Source organism: Magnolia sinica, chromosome 9 (genome assembly GCF_029962835.1).
Source record: "Magnolia sinica isolate HGM2019 chromosome 9, MsV1, whole genome shotgun sequence".
Taxonomy (NCBI): Eukaryota; Viridiplantae; Streptophyta; class Magnoliopsida; order Magnoliales; family Magnoliaceae; genus Magnolia; species Magnolia sinica.
Window position 1 is genome coordinate 36168310 of NC_080581.1, and position 15455 is coordinate 36183764.

At 37.3% G+C, this 15455-nt stretch overlaps 1 protein-coding gene across 6 annotated transcripts; it reads left to right on the forward strand.

Moving 5' to 3' along the window:
- The first annotated feature begins 206 nt into the window (after positions 1-206).
- LOC131256245 (uncharacterized) lies at positions 207-2971 on the forward strand. Of its 6 annotated transcripts, XM_058257238.1 has the most exons (6): positions 207-428; positions 710-828; positions 977-1084; positions 1374-1479; positions 2417-2437; positions 2674-2971. In XM_058257238.1, exons 2-6 carry the CDS (start codon positions 744-746, stop codon positions 2915-2917), a joined length of 564 nt encoding a protein of 187 aa, XP_058113221.1. In that variant the 5' UTR covers positions 207-428; positions 710-743; the 3' UTR covers positions 2918-2971. The 6 variants fall into 6 exon arrangements, 4 of the variants coding, with proteins under 4 accessions (XP_058113221.1, XP_058113222.1, XP_058113220.1 ...); XM_058257239.1 differs by lacking the exon at positions 207-428 and having other exon boundaries at positions 529-828; positions 963-1084; XM_058257237.1 differs by lacking the exon at positions 207-428 and having other exon boundaries at positions 529-828.
- The last annotated feature ends 12484 nt before the right edge of the window (positions 2972-15455 follow it).

The window sequence follows — 15455 nt, forward strand, 5'->3', positions numbered from 1 at the left end:
GGATATCCTTCTAATAAAGAGGGTCATTCTTCTAGGACTCATCCATAAAGAAGGCTTACTGAATCTAGTTCCTTGTTATGTTCATTTCAGTTTACTGCAGGATCTAGAAATTCAGAACATTCTATCTGACCCCATCTTGTGTGCAATATCAAACTGCAGGTTTTTGCCCCAAAAGATAACCTGAGGAGAAGGGAAATGGACAGAGAAGTGCAAGCTATTATGAGAAGAGGGAGATGGCCTCTTTTCTAAACTAAAAACACAAATACTAGCCTGGTTCAAAATTTATGTCCTCATGAATGTTTCAATGGTGGGTGTTCATTCTCCATTTTTATTTTTTCCTGTTATGTGGCTTACTTGCATTTTGTATCTGCTCCATCAGCTAGACATCATCATGATTAGGAACTCAAATGGGCCTTCATCACTATGATGTAAGTATCCGTTCTTCCATTGTTTCTATTATTGTTTTTTAGAATAATAATAGTCAAGGTGGTCCTAGGTCCTTTTACAAGCATTTCCATACACACATTATATAATTTGGCATATCTATGCATCAATCTCTCTTTCATAACAATGTTCACTGACATGTGCTGCAGAAGATGTTCTCACTTTATGGGACCGAGACACAAATGTTCTTGTAGCTGTAATTGGAGATACTCTTACAGTGATTGTCTGAATATCATTATCTAATTGTGTTGTGTGTGTAAAGTAGACATTTGACGTGGATCATTGCTGAAAAATGATTGATGGTTATCATACACATTAATTTGACGTGGAAGCTTACTAAAAGAGATGAGGCCTTGGTGCAAAGCAAGAGTGCCATAGAAAAAGGTTTATTTTTTAGTGTTTTTTTTTTTTTTCCATGCAGAATTCTCTGTTTTCATTGACGATTTCATTGAATTGAAGTTGGGTTTCTTTGGAAATTGGTTTGGGATCTGTTTGATAGTATTTTTATGTTTGTTGAGTTGAATTCTTGAAGAAACGATGACCAAGAAAACGAGGCGATTGATTGATAAACAGCCCGATGGCAGTAGTGGAGGTTATTCGGGTGGGATCCATGATCTTGAAACACAACTCAAGCTTTATGGTACGGATTCCAAAGAACTCAAGTGGAGTTGTCTTTCCTTTTCCTTTTTTCCTTTCTTTCTGGAAGATGACTTTGAAATGGCATTTGGTTGTTTTGTTTCTTTGAATTTGGCTCTCCAATGCTAGAAAACGGTAACTTTCATTTTGGGCTTTTAAATTCCTAGGGCCTCAACTGCAGAAATTCAAAACCCAAATCCAATTTTTGATTTTTGGATTCAAAATTATTTGGCATTTAGAGAGCCAAAGTTTCTATGGCCTAAACATAGATGACTTGACCTTTTGTGGTGCAGATGTAGAAAGAAATAAAAGAGCTAATTCAACATTGAGATCTTGCTCAATCTCGTCTCAAGGGCTCGTCTCTTTTCTCAACACTTTTCAGGTATATTGGAACAAACGGTGAGATTGATGAATGAATGGTGGCCCACTTCATGTTATCTTTATATCGAAATTCTCACTAGTTACTTGTGGTGGAGGATGATGATCCAGCCAAGTTTTCAATGGTGACTTTAAGATGGTCTATCAAGGCCAGATTGTGATCACTGGGTTTGTCATGTTCGCTTCTAACTCACCGCATCATGTTGGAGCCCAATTATGATTAAATTCTCACAATATTCACCTGCCTAGAAAATTCCTGATGTTGGTTTTTTTTTTTTGGGTACCTAATATCTTACAATTTATGAAATATGGAATGATAAAGCTGTGGAATGAATATTCCTGCTTGTTGCATTAGTTGTGATTTCAAGCTATGATCCATCCACAATGGGGACCTTCATTTGTCATTATACAGAATTCACAACAGCATGGCTTCTCAACTGCCAATTTCATTTCCTCATGCGCATGCTTCATGAGGATATATAGCTGTTGCCATTGATTCCTGCTACCATGGTGAACAGGCCAGAAATACAACCACATACAGAGATGTATGTAATCATTTGCAAGGATCATGTGTTAGTTGAATAAGGAGATTTTCTTTTTATGCAGTCACAATCTTTAAAAAAAAAAAATCAGTACTATGCGGTGTTATTTATTTTCGTGCTTCCATTTAAAGCAGCTGGAAATAAAAATATAGTTATTTAGCAAGTATCATGTCTTAATAAAATAGTCAGTTTCAGTTGTTGATTGTTTCTGGAATTTGAATGCAGGCTCTTGTATCTTCTTGGAAGAATGGCGATACAATGCCTTACATATTTGATACAGTAATACTATGGCCTTTTGTTTTCTAGCGGATCATATGTGCTTCCTTTTATGTATTTATTTATTATTTATTTTTATAAATCAAGTTACATTCAATTTTAGCCTTGAACAATTCTTCCATGGGATTTTCAATGAATAGGATTATAAAATATAGAGGCAGGTATGGAATCAAGTTAGTTTTAAACCAAACACCATGTCACAACAGAACCAAACACCACTTCATTGAGAACATCAACAATATGCAGAAATCCTCTCAAATGACAGAGACTTGCTAATTAGATTAACCCTCAATGTTGGCTTTCCATTAAACCATCATCAAGATTCAGACACCTTTCTCAAAAGTTCTACTTTGATAACATTCTCATTCCCTTCATTATCTTGATTGTTGATTGCCAGATTGAGCTTGCAAAAATGTTGTTGGCGGAGGGACAAAGTCATCTTTTTATACATTGGCCTGAACAAGGTGTTGATGATGAAGAAAAGAAAAGTTTCTTTGATTAGGTTCATTTTCATGGCACTTTTTTTTTTGTTATTATTATTTTGGTTCTTACGAGTACAAGAACCTTGTATTCCATGCATTCTCAGTATATTTTTACAACTCAGCTGCTGTATCCTAGAAATATTAAATGGTCTCTGTTGATTTCCAAGTCCAAGCAGCAAAAGTTTAACATCGGTTTCAACTTTTAACCTTCCATTTTTCTCACTCAAACATTTATTTTTGTTACTATTATGATTATTTTGAAATTTATCTTTGGAAGCCTTGCTGAATTCTCACTCAAACATTTATTTTTGTTATTATTATGATTATTTTAAAATTTATCTTTGGAAGCCTTGCTGACCACAAATTTCTGGTAGAAGACCAAACTGATTTTGATGGGTTTCTGGAAACCTACATTGCTTTGTACCTGTCGGCAAGATTGTTAATACTCTTCACATATCTGCTTATTGATGTCAAGTAGCTCTTTTCTATAGGTCACTCGGCTTAATTCAAGCTATCTAGGTGCTTTGGCATCATATATTTGAAATGCTAGGAATCTATTAGCAGATTCAAAAGCAGGGAAATAAAAAAAATAAAAAATCCATTTAATGGCTTTTACTCCTTCGGTAAGTGAATCCATTAATTTTGTTTTGCAACCTATGTTTCTTTTACATTTCTGCTAGAATTTTGTCTTCAATTTCACTTCTTTTTTTTTTTTATTTTTAAATGAGAAAGATTTGCTAATGGCTACGGTCGCAAAGTGGGCTACTGATATTTAGCTACGAATTTTATCCGTAGCTTTTGACACTTTAAGCAGCATCCAACACAATTGTCAGTAAAGGTCCTGACCGCCGGCAAATCCTTTATCGACCGAGGCTGTACGGTTGTTAGCTGACCACGGGCAAATATTTACCGGCGGTTTTGACCACCGGTGAAGGCCAGTTTTCTTGTAGTGACTTTTTCTACTTCTAGCAGTAGATAAGTGACTTATTTCAGATAACTAAATTTGGTTTATGACTAGTTATAACAAACTTTTTTTACTTAAAAGTACTTAATCACTTCAGTTAATTTTTTAGAGCTTTTCTACTTTTCATAAGTTGCTGAAGAGAAGCATCAAAGATGAACGAGAGGAGAAGCCGATAAGTATGGTGTTTACCAAACATACTTATCTTTTTAATAAGTAGAAACTAAGATAAGCTACTTGTGGCATATAAGTAGCTTATCTTAAGCAACTTATGATCCAAACGGGACCTTAATCTTTCTAATATAAGAATAATGATACAAGTGTTACTAAGCAAGCTTAGGTGAAAATGCTTGATGCGAATGGACCCAGCTCGTCGCAACCCTTTCAAGCTATTGTTGGTACAATTGCCATGAAAGCCTCTAAATGATAAGATGCTGCGGTAATGGTTGTTAGTCAATTCAGAGGTGATTAAACTTTCTTTTAATTTTCATTAAATTGTGGGTACTGAATAATGTTTCCTTGGGATCCATGGAAATCATCCAAAAATACAACCATGAAAGATCTTTCTTGAAAACCTAATTGACATTTAGCAATATTCAGTCTCCCAACATGGATAGCCTCCCCTGAGCTTCCGTTATGATTCGCTTCTTACTCTGGTAATCCATCAAACAAGTTGTGGGCATTTCAAAATCAACGTTGTCAGTCGACAAGATATGGTTGTGATGGAGTTGAATCCCAGTCAAAGAATCCTGTTGTGATTCCTTGGACTCATATTCAACGGAGAAGGATCCGCTGAAAAGGGACCGAATCCTCTACAAAACCTATTCTATGTAGCTTGTAAAACACTCAAGCTCTGTGGGCCCAGCATGTTGTTTATGTGACAACTGCTACATAATCAGTTTCCCTCGGCAATGCTAAGACTTAGGTCAAAAACTCAGTAGGCCACAACATAGGTAACAATGGGACACAACTAGGGAACAATAAGGATGCATGGGCCATAACTATAGGTCTGTGTGTGCGCCAATATAGTGTGTATATTTCATCAAATACATTAATCAAGTGTGACTGACCAGGATGAATGGAAGATACAAAACTCCACCTAATCCAAAACTCAAGTGGGCCACACTGAGTGAACTTACAGATTTTAGTGGACATTTTACTTTGTTCCCATTGGTGAGGTCATTGTTCAAGTGCCCATGTGGTGTGTTTAAAAAAAAAATAAAAAAAATTATCCCTCCTACGGGAGGAAAGTTGCCCAAAGTAGCTTTTGTGGAAGTACAAATGCATCTTTTTCAAGCAATCTTGTGTTTTACTTAGTCATGCTACCCTTTTCTCACATAGATTAAAAAATTTTCCTATACCTTTTACGAAAGACTACAGAGTTCTAGCTTTATAACTTGGGCCTCTTTGGTAAAACTTAATTCCAGCACTTATATCCGAGACAGACATTTTCTAATGATTTTCCTTAATTCATATCGTTTGGCAAATTCAAAAGTTAAAAACTTAATTTGAATTTTCAATTAAAAAATTACATTCATTTTTAAGGTTTCCTCTTTAATTGGCTTAATGATTAAGGTGAAATGTGGTAAGTGATTTTGAATTAAAACATTTTCTTAAACGGCAACTTTATCCTTTCTTATGTTGGTGCTGGCTTTCAATATTAACTGCCTGGAAGTAATGTTGATGAGGCAAAGATCTTTGGGCCCATCATGATATATGTGCTATATCCCACCTCATCCATTCATTTCACCACATCATTTTAGAGCATGAGCCAAAAACGAAGGCAGATCCAAAGCTCAAGTCGACCACACCACAAAAAGTTGTGGGACAATGAGGCCCGCCGATGAAACCTTCCTAGGGTCAACCATGATTTTTATTTCCCATTCAATCTGTCCATGAAGTCACACAGACCTGGATGAAGGGAAAACACAAATATCAACTTGATCCACAACTTTCATAGCCCTAAGAAGTTTTCAATTGTAAGCATTCAATCTCCACCCATTTTTTTGGTGGTCCACTTGAGCTTTGGATATGCCTCAAATTTTAGGCCCATGACTTAAAATAATATGAAAAAAAAATGAATGGAGGATGTGGATCTAATACATCCATCATGGTGGGGCCTACTTTTCCACATCAATAGGGTACCCAAAGAGGTGTGGATGCAGTTTGCTTGCTGATGCTGTGAAGGAGATACTGGATGATGCTCTGTGAGTGCTAACATGATGTATGTGTTTCATCCACTCCGTCCATCCATTATATTCAGATCATGTTATGGCAAAAGCCCAAAAATGAGTCAGATCCAAATCCCATGTGGACCACACCAGGAAACAGTAGTGATTGAACGCCCACAATTAAAAACTTCTCAAGAGTCACAAAAGTTGTGGATGGAGCTGATATTTGTGTTTTCCCTCATTCAATCATCAATGTTTTCTTGTGCTATGGCTCACTTGAGATTTGGATTTGTCTAATTTTTCATTGCCACCATTAAAAACATCCTATGCCCACCGTAATGTTCATTTGCCATTCAACCTTTTTTTTTTTTTTGGGTCAGCTTGTTAGTACACCCCACTGTCAGTTGACACTTCACTGTTAGCCACCCCCACTAGGGATTGCTTATAAGATCACATAGATCTAGATGAAGGGAACGGAACAAACAAATATTAGCTTGATACAAATTTTTTGCTGCTCCCAAAAAGCTTTTAATGGTGGAAATTCAATCCTTTGTGTGCCGCTTGAAATTAAGATTTTTTATTTTTATTACCATATCCCTAAATGTTAAAAAAATAAAATGGATGGACCGTGCGGATATACAACACATACATCAACGTGGGTCCCATGGTCTGGGTAACATGGATGTTTACCCTGGTAACACCTAATCCACTCGCCCATTTATGAAAACACCCAGTCCACGCACCAATTAACTGCCAAAGCCATTTTCATAGAAAATTTCTATAACAAGAGGCTAAGTAAGGCTCATCATGATTTTTGTGAGAAATCCACGCTATCCATCTATTTTGTCAGATCACGTTAAGGCATGAGCCCAAAAATAAGGTAGATCCAAAACTCAAGAGGGCCGCATGATAGAAAAAAGTGAGAATTGAATGTCTACCATTGAAACATTCTTAGGATTAGAAAAGTTTCGGATCAAGTTTTTTTTTCCTTTCCGGTTCATCACAAAAGGAACGACCTTATGAATGGTATGGATGGCATATAAACATCACGATGGACCCAGGGAGGTTTCAATCGTGGGCATTTCCCTACCCACTTTTTGCTATCATGTGGCCCACTTGAGTTTTGGATCTACCTCATTTTTTGGCCATGCCCTAAAATGACGTGGCAAAATAGATGGACGGAGTGGGTTTCATGGTGGGCCTCACCTAGCTTCCCATCGTAGGAAGTTCATATGAAGGCTCTCGGAGGCAATGGGCATGCATTGCATAGTGTATAACATGGCACTGAGGTCCGAGGTCAGTAGTATGCTGATGTGGCAAGGTTATCTAGGCCCACCATGATGTATGTGTTATGTGCACAATGTCCATCTATTTTGCCAAATCCTTTTAGGGCACGAGCATACAAATAAGGCAAATTCAAAGCTCAAGTGGAACACATCACAAAAAAGTAATGGAATTGAATGCATCCATTGAAGATTTCTTGGGGTCCACAAAAGTTTTGGATCAAGCCATCCAGTCTTTGTGACCTTATGAACAAGTTAGGTGGCAAATAAATATCATGGTGGGCGCCAATATTCTACTAATCTAAGGAAAATTTTACATAATGTATCGTTATCTTTATCTTTGTTGTACTCTACAAAAGATCAAAGTTAATATATATAATAAGGGAAAATATAATAAATTGCTAATTTTTAAACATTTTTTGTTTGTGTTTACCAAAGAAGTTTTAATGAAAAAAGATCAATAATTTTTTCAGACAAATTATCAAATGGAGTTTTCACTACTTACAAATGTTAAAATTTAGAACTTTAAAGTTTCTATACAATTAATTTTCAGACCTTAATTTTCAATTTACCAAACAACACCTTAGTTTGAGTCAAGTCATCAAGTCAACTCGCTGAATCTTAACCACACCCACAATTGAGTGTCTTAATAACTCAGGTCAAAATCTTGTTGGGTTATTTTAGTCGCTTTGAGTTTCTAGTTGACGTTGGGACATTAACTTTAAAATTTACTTCTAGGACAAGGCCCTCTACGGTTGACCGGAGTATGTTATAGTAGTCCTTTATTGAGATTTAAATATTAAATATTTATCTTCTCAACTGCATTCACTTTCCATGATATTGAATGCTAATTTGATATACTTATATGTGTTTTATGCATGCGAGGTGATTCGGGACCCAAGGATGAAAATATACTTAAAGAAGATTTGAAGTGTCCAAGGATCAAGGTGACCAAGTATAAAAGGAATGAAATTGATGATTTGAATTAAAGTTACAAACAAAAGAAGTTCAGAAACCTTCGATCCCATCAGTGGATTTTGATGGGAGGTGGATGCCATTGAGCATAAATTGAAATTTTTTGGATAGTTGTTGGGCAAAAATTTGTTTTCCTATTGAACGTTATCGAAGGAGCTTCGATGCCATTGACAAACTTTTGAAATTTAAAAAATAGTTACTGGACAGTTTTTAGGTTCCTACTCGATCCCTTGAGGAAATCTTCAATGCCATTGACGGGTTTCAAGGGGAGTTTGATGCCATCGAAGAACCATCGACAGTGTGCGCAACTACGTAAATTCAAAGTAGGTTTGAGGTTGGTGTGAATCAAGTCTATTTAAGGGGGTGATTTAGGCTCTTATAAGTATGATTTAGGATTTGGGAGAGAGCAAAAAGTAGCGGAGCATTTATGGAGCCATTCTTCTTCGCCAATCTTTCGGTTCTAAGTTTTTATTTCATGTTTTTCTATGGTTGGCTAAATTTCTTAACTAAGGCTAAGAGGTGAAGCTTATAGTGGTTTTTAATGTTCTAGTTTACTAATTCGATTAAAGTTATTTGGTTTGAATGTTGAATAATTCAATGATATTCGTTCGAATAAAGTTTCAATTTTAGTTTAGTTTAATCCATTGTTGACTTCGATCACATTGGATGCTTAGGAATGCTAAGATTGATTGCATATCTATTTTGCAAGGAATTGATCTGTAAAATCCATTGGTCTATTATAGACTAACGACACAATATATGCTTTAAATTTCGTACGATTAGTACTTTGGTGCCTTATGTGGGAATTGAATCAATAGAAATTCAGATTTAATTTGGTTTATGAATGATGAATTAACTGCACTATTATCCAACTGGATATGATAGGACTTCGATTCCAGTTGAGTTATCTAATTGAATCAAGTGTATTAGAATTAAGAATGGCTATAAGTGGATCCTTGGTACTCTAGTGTTTTGCTTCTATTGATTTTCCTCCTTACTTTACTCAATTATATCATTACTTCTTATAATCCAATTCCATAGTTTTATATTTAAACATAGTTTTAAAGTATTCAAGCGAACACACAAATATAAGTTCCCGTGGATTTGATCTTGGTCTCACCGAGTCAAAACTACATTACAGCCTTACACTTGGAGTTAGAGGTAGGCACCGAACGACTCGATCCGGCTAACTCGACTCATTCGACTCATTCCAATCTAACTTGACTCGAACCAAATGGGTAAGTCGGTCCGAACTGAATAAGCTTTGCCCAATCCAAACTCAAATCCAGTTAGACCCGACTCGATTTGAAACCCAACTCGACTTGAAACCCGACTCTCTAACCCTACCCGCCGCAACCTACCCCGACCTAATCCCAAAATTCCTCTCTCCCTCCCTCGTCCTCCTCATCTTCCAAGTCTGACACCTCTCTCTCTCTCTCTCTCTCTCTCTCTCTCTCTGTCTCTCTCTTCCTCCCTCATCCTCTTCATCTTCCAAGCCTGAGAACCACCCACCACCATCACCCTCCTCCTCGTCCTCGTCCTCGTCCTCGTCCTCCTCCTTTCTCTCCTCTCCACTCTCTCCCTCCCTCATCTCTCAATCGAACTCGGTGCCAACTCGACCTGACTCGGTACTTCTAATTGGATTAGACTTGGTCCGGATTAGTCCAGGCCAGATCGGACTCAGATTGAATCAAGCATGCTGGACTCGGTATCGAGTCGGATTGAGTTCGAGTCAGGCTTATTTAAAAACCGGATCGAGTCAAGTTAGCTCTAACTCGGTTCGACTCGACTCGATGCCCAGCTCTACTAGGGGTTGTTATCCTTTTAGATAGATCAAGCTTTTAGTGTTGTTGACAGGGACTTCAATAACATTTATCTGAAATACCTTAGAGTTAGCATTTGTGTAGGATTAGGATTAGTTTTCTTCACATTTTTAGATTATGTTGTTCTTAGAATTTTCAGATACTAACATTGGTTGTTTGTTTCGCAGAATTTAATATAAAATCGTCAATTGGGTACTATCCTTCTAACCCTCTTGCTTTAGCTTATTTCATATTCTTATTTCATTGTAGAAGTCTTTTATTTCTGTAGAAGTAGGTTTAGGTTTAAAATTAGGCTTTGAGTGGTTCATGTCCAAGTGAATTCATTATAACAATCTCCATATCTTAAGTGAAGGAGGACTAGTTAAAGGATTATCCAACTATCACCATGTTACAAAACACGAGATCTTTTGAATTAGCAGAGAACATGGCTGAGAATCAACCCCATCAGTGTGCCGATAAACAACAAGATGAGAACAATGGTCCACAAACTAGAACCCTACGTGATTATTTGCGAACGGCTAGGATGAGCACCCATTCTTGCATGTTTTTCCACATAATGTAGAAAGCATGGATTTTAAACCAGGAGTGATACAACTACTTCTGAACTTTCATGGACTAGATTCTGTTAATCCATATCTACATCTTAAGGAGTTTGATGAGATTGTAGTGACCTTACACTTCAACAATGTGTCGGATGATACTATAAGGTTAAAATTGTTCCATTTTTTATTGAAGCAGAAGGCCAAGATCAATTGAGACATGAACTGAGATGACCCGCGAGTTCCTTAAAAAATTATTCCCAATTCATAAAACTAAGACTCTTAGAATGGCCATTATAAACTTTTCACAAAATGAGGAAGAAACCTTCTACCAATGTTGGAAGAGGTTTATGGATCTTCTAAGTGCTTGCCCACAACATGGCTATAAGATTTGGCGAGTCATAAGCTTTTTCTATGATGGTCTGACTTCACCCATGCGCCAATTCGTATAGATGATGCGCAATAGGGAATTCATCAATAAGGATCCGATGATGTGTGAGACTATTTTGACATGTTACTTGAAAACACACAATCCTAGGATACCTCATCCAAGTCAACCCATCCCAAGTCAACCTAGTCCAAGGAAAATAGGGGAATTTACATCATAAGGAAAGAAGATGATGCCAATGTTAGGGTGGCCAACCTCACAGGAAAAGTTAAGGCCATGGAATTGAAGAAGGTGGAAATGGTCAAACCCGAGGAGACCCTTGAAACTGTTTGTGGTATTTGCGTAAGTAACATATACTTGACACAAGAGTATCCTACAATTCCTGTATTCCAAGAGTTGTTACATGAGTAATCTAATGTCATGAACAATTATCAAAGGCCTTTTAACGCTCTAATCTCAAACACCTACAAATCTAGTTGGCGGAACCACCCGAATCTTAGTCGGAAGAATGGACCAATGACTAATACTAATAAAGATCCTCAAGGGTCTCTTCCTTCGATCCTCATTCCATTATTAACAAAGAAAATGACCCAAGAGGATCCAAACTGAAGGTGAAACGATTATGAATAATTCAATCAGAATATTATGCGAGCATTCTAAGATATTAAAACATCCTTAGGAATGTTTACATCGTCTATTCATTGATTGGAGTCACAATTAGCTATTAGGGAGAAGGGACACTTCCAGCCCAACCTCTACTTAACATGAAACTGTAATGTGAGATAAGTGACCCCAGCTCTTCCACCCAACATGTGGAGCAAGCCAAGTCCATTACCACTCTTAGAAGTGAAAAAACAATTGATAAAAACATCCCGATGATTATATATTACAATGCCACGACTGGTTACGTTCACCATTTCCTCTATGGGTCATGGTTCAAAAGCACAAGAATTTGTGGTTGTTCTCCACATTGGATCGTGGTTAACATGCACCAAGGTTCATGAATCAATAAGATATTAATATATATATATATATATATATATATATATATATATATATATATATATATATATATATATATATAATATATATATATTACAGTTCAAATTACATTATCGCAGACAATAAAAAATAAACCAACATATTAAGCCTCAATGTATTGTAATTATGGTCGTGGATGACAACTTTGTACTTCTCTCTGAAGTATTCAATGAAATTTATGATACATGGTGAAAATATGATTCCTTGTCAGATAGATGGAATGGATCCTATATAAATATGTTCCCTCATTATCTTCCACTTAATTCCAATTATTCTTCTTACAATCACGATCCATGTAACACAATCACGATCCAATATGCAAGAGAACCACGATCACACGGAACGATCGTTGTTGTCATACACATTGGGTTGTGATTCCCAACCACTATTAATGTGGAAGACAACCATGACCCTTGTTCGTCCCATCCACAACCATTTCCTTGGAATTCAGCGTGACCCTCTGGAAACAGCACCACATTCTTCTTCTTCACGAAATCACACTAAAGTTGCTACTTCCCCGTAATCCATTGGGCACCGTGCGCGACCCTTCGTTATCCGTGCGACCGTACCGAATCAGAGCGAACCTTTGGAATCGGCGCCTTGACTATTAAATGGCCAACCTATAATTGTGGTACTTTGGTGATACTTCTACAAGCCAATTCATGCATTCTTTGCTCTTTCATTCAATATAATGGAGCAGATATTCTTCTAAGAAACCATAGAGCCCCTAGCGTGTTCTTCCTTTATTCATGATCCCTTCTCTTTCCTCAGGGACGTTCACGATCTTCCTGAATACAAGTTCCGAACACCGCCAACTCGACAATTTCAACGGGTACCCAGCCAGCGAAAAAATGTTAATTACTTCATTTCCTTCTGCCTCGTCTTTAGCAGCTCTTGCGTTTCTTTCGAATCATCGTGCGTATAATAAATACTCCCCATACAACATGACAACCACGACCCCTGTGACATGACAGCAAGACCATGATCAGTCTCTTCAACGGGGCCTAGGGAGCTTTGCTGAAAAAATACTTGCGAGTATGTCTTGTTTAAGCCTGACCTTCTCAATAGAGTTTTTGTTCGGGATAAAACAAGTCATCCTCTACAGAGTTTTTCTGCATCGCTGGTTGCCAGCTGAAGAGAGATCTTCTTCCTACTGTAAATGTCATCATGGTCGTAGTTGTCATGTTAAATCGGTCATGGCTGTCTTACAATGGATCGTGATTTTCAGTTTATATGGGTCATGATTTGTAATATAATATGCGATGTATTTGTCATGTTAGATCGGTCGTGGCTGTCTTACCATAAACAATTCTCTTCAATGGGCACCCAGCAAGGTTTAATCATGGTTTGCATGATAGATTGGTCGTGAAGATGACATGGGTCGTGGTTTACATGAACAATGGGTCGTGACTGTCACGGCATATGAGTTGTGGTTCTCATTTGACAAGAACAATCCACTATTCATTATAACCATGATACAACGCAATGGACAATCATAACCCACTATTGATCATAGTTTCAATGGTCATTGTATCATTTGATATGGGTCGTTGTTGTAATGTTGTATATGTCTTGGCTGTTATGATATTTGGATCCTGCATGTAAGTATTAAAGTGTCATGGTTGTCGTGTAATATAGTTTGTAGTTGATGTGAAGTATTGGTTGTAGTTGTCATTTGGTAAGATCTTAGTTTCTTACACTAATTTTTTGCACTACCTATCTTTTTGTTAGTGGCTCAGATGCATAAAGGCTTGTGATTATTGTCCACGTTGGGTCGTGGTTGACATGAAACATGGGTCGTGACTGTCATTAGATAGGTCTTGGTTGTCATGATACATGGACCTTGAATGGATTGATACATAGGTCCTTGTTGCCGTTTTATTTTGGTCATGGTTTATGTGAAGCAATGGTCGTAGTTGACCTGGTTCGTGGTTGTCATGTTAAATTGGTCGTGGTTCATAGTTGTTATAGTTCGTGGTTACCGTCCATGTTGGATCGTCGTAAACAACCACAATCTTATGAGAAACATGACCTATAGAACAAGACAACCATGGTCCATCTGTCATGAGTTTCACGACCTGTTGTTAAGCTCACCATGTCATCTATGGGTTCTGGTTCAATTGCTCAAGAATTCGTGGATCGTGGTTAACATGTACCAAGGTTCATGAATCAATAAGTATATATATTACAGTGCCACGATCGGTTACGTTCACCATTTCCTCTATGGCTCATGGTTCAAAAGCACAAGAATTCGTGGTTATTCTCCACATTGGATCATGGTTAATATGCACCAAGGTTCATGAATCAATAAGTATGTGTGTGTGTGTATGTGTGTGTGTGTGTATATATATATATATATATATTATAGTTCAAATTACATTATCACAGGCAATAAAAAAATAAACCGTCATATTAAGCCTCGACCTCAGCCAGCAGGGACGAAAGTGCATCGACGCCGATTGTGACTTATTCATTTGCATATAGAGCATTTGGGTATTGTCCTATTTTCTCCCTGTGATGCAATTCAAACCTTTTTCGGTCTTCCAGTGGAACTTCTTGTTTCTGGAGGCTTCATATTCTCGCACAAAACCTTAACTTCCTCTGGAGTGTTCCATTATGTGTTGTCAAGCATTGGGAAATTGACTCTTGATATGTTTTACGATATATTTCATTGAAGTAGAATGGAGAACAGTATTTGTACATATCAAGCTGGTACTTATCACAGGCCGCTAACACATGAACACAAGGCAGCAACATTTTTCCAAACTCACCGCACGTACACTTCATTTATCTTAGATTCACTACATCGGTCATTCCCTTTGTAGTCATTTGGAACTCATCCGCTAAAATCGCAATGCATCGTGTCTTTTGCACCTCCGAGTAATAAAGTTCGGACAGTCTTTTTAATGCCCAAGGAGTCAAAATTCCGTTATAAGCCAAGGCCTCGTCCTATCGGTGGAGGAAGAAGTTTTGGATTTTACTCCTTATTGATTTGAGAAGTTTAGTGACAGGGTACTCTCATGCATCTACGAATAATGCATTCATGCTTTCGAAAATGTTGGTGGTTACGATGTTATACCAAATGCCAGGAAAGAAAGCGGATGCCCATCTTTGTTTTTCTATACCATTAAGGAGCTAATACGCCATGAGATTCAACATTTGAATGCATCGTATCATCTCCTAAAACGTGGATGTCCGATATGTCTTAACAGCACTATTTCGAATAAGAAATAAATGCATTCAATTTGGGAGATTATCTTATTCAAATGTAACAGAGAAAGAGTCTATTAATAACAATCATCATATTATTAATACTGAGTTCATTTACATCCTCGAGTATCTCTTGATTCTAAGATAGATTATTCAGAAACACAGAGATTAACAGAGTTCAAATGTCCAAGCCAGATGTCAAATTCCGCAGCACTTCGACTCGTGATTTGATCATCTCTTTAAGAGGAATGTGATGTAGATCCCATCAATTGATTTCTCTTCTTGGAACTTGGACAGAAGAAAATA

Coding starts and splice junctions, on each gene's coding strand:
- LOC131256245 (XM_058257238.1), top strand. CDS start 744: ATGGTTATCATACACATTAATTTGACGTGGAAGCTTACTAAAAGAGAT. Junction 829..976: donor CAAGAGTGCCATAGAAAAAG/GTTTATTTTTTA, acceptor GAATTCTTGAAG/AAACGATGACCAAGAAAACG. Junction 1,085..1,373: donor AACACAACTCAAGCTTTATG/GTACGGATTCCA, acceptor TTTGTGGTGCAG/ATGTAGAAAGAAATAAAAGA.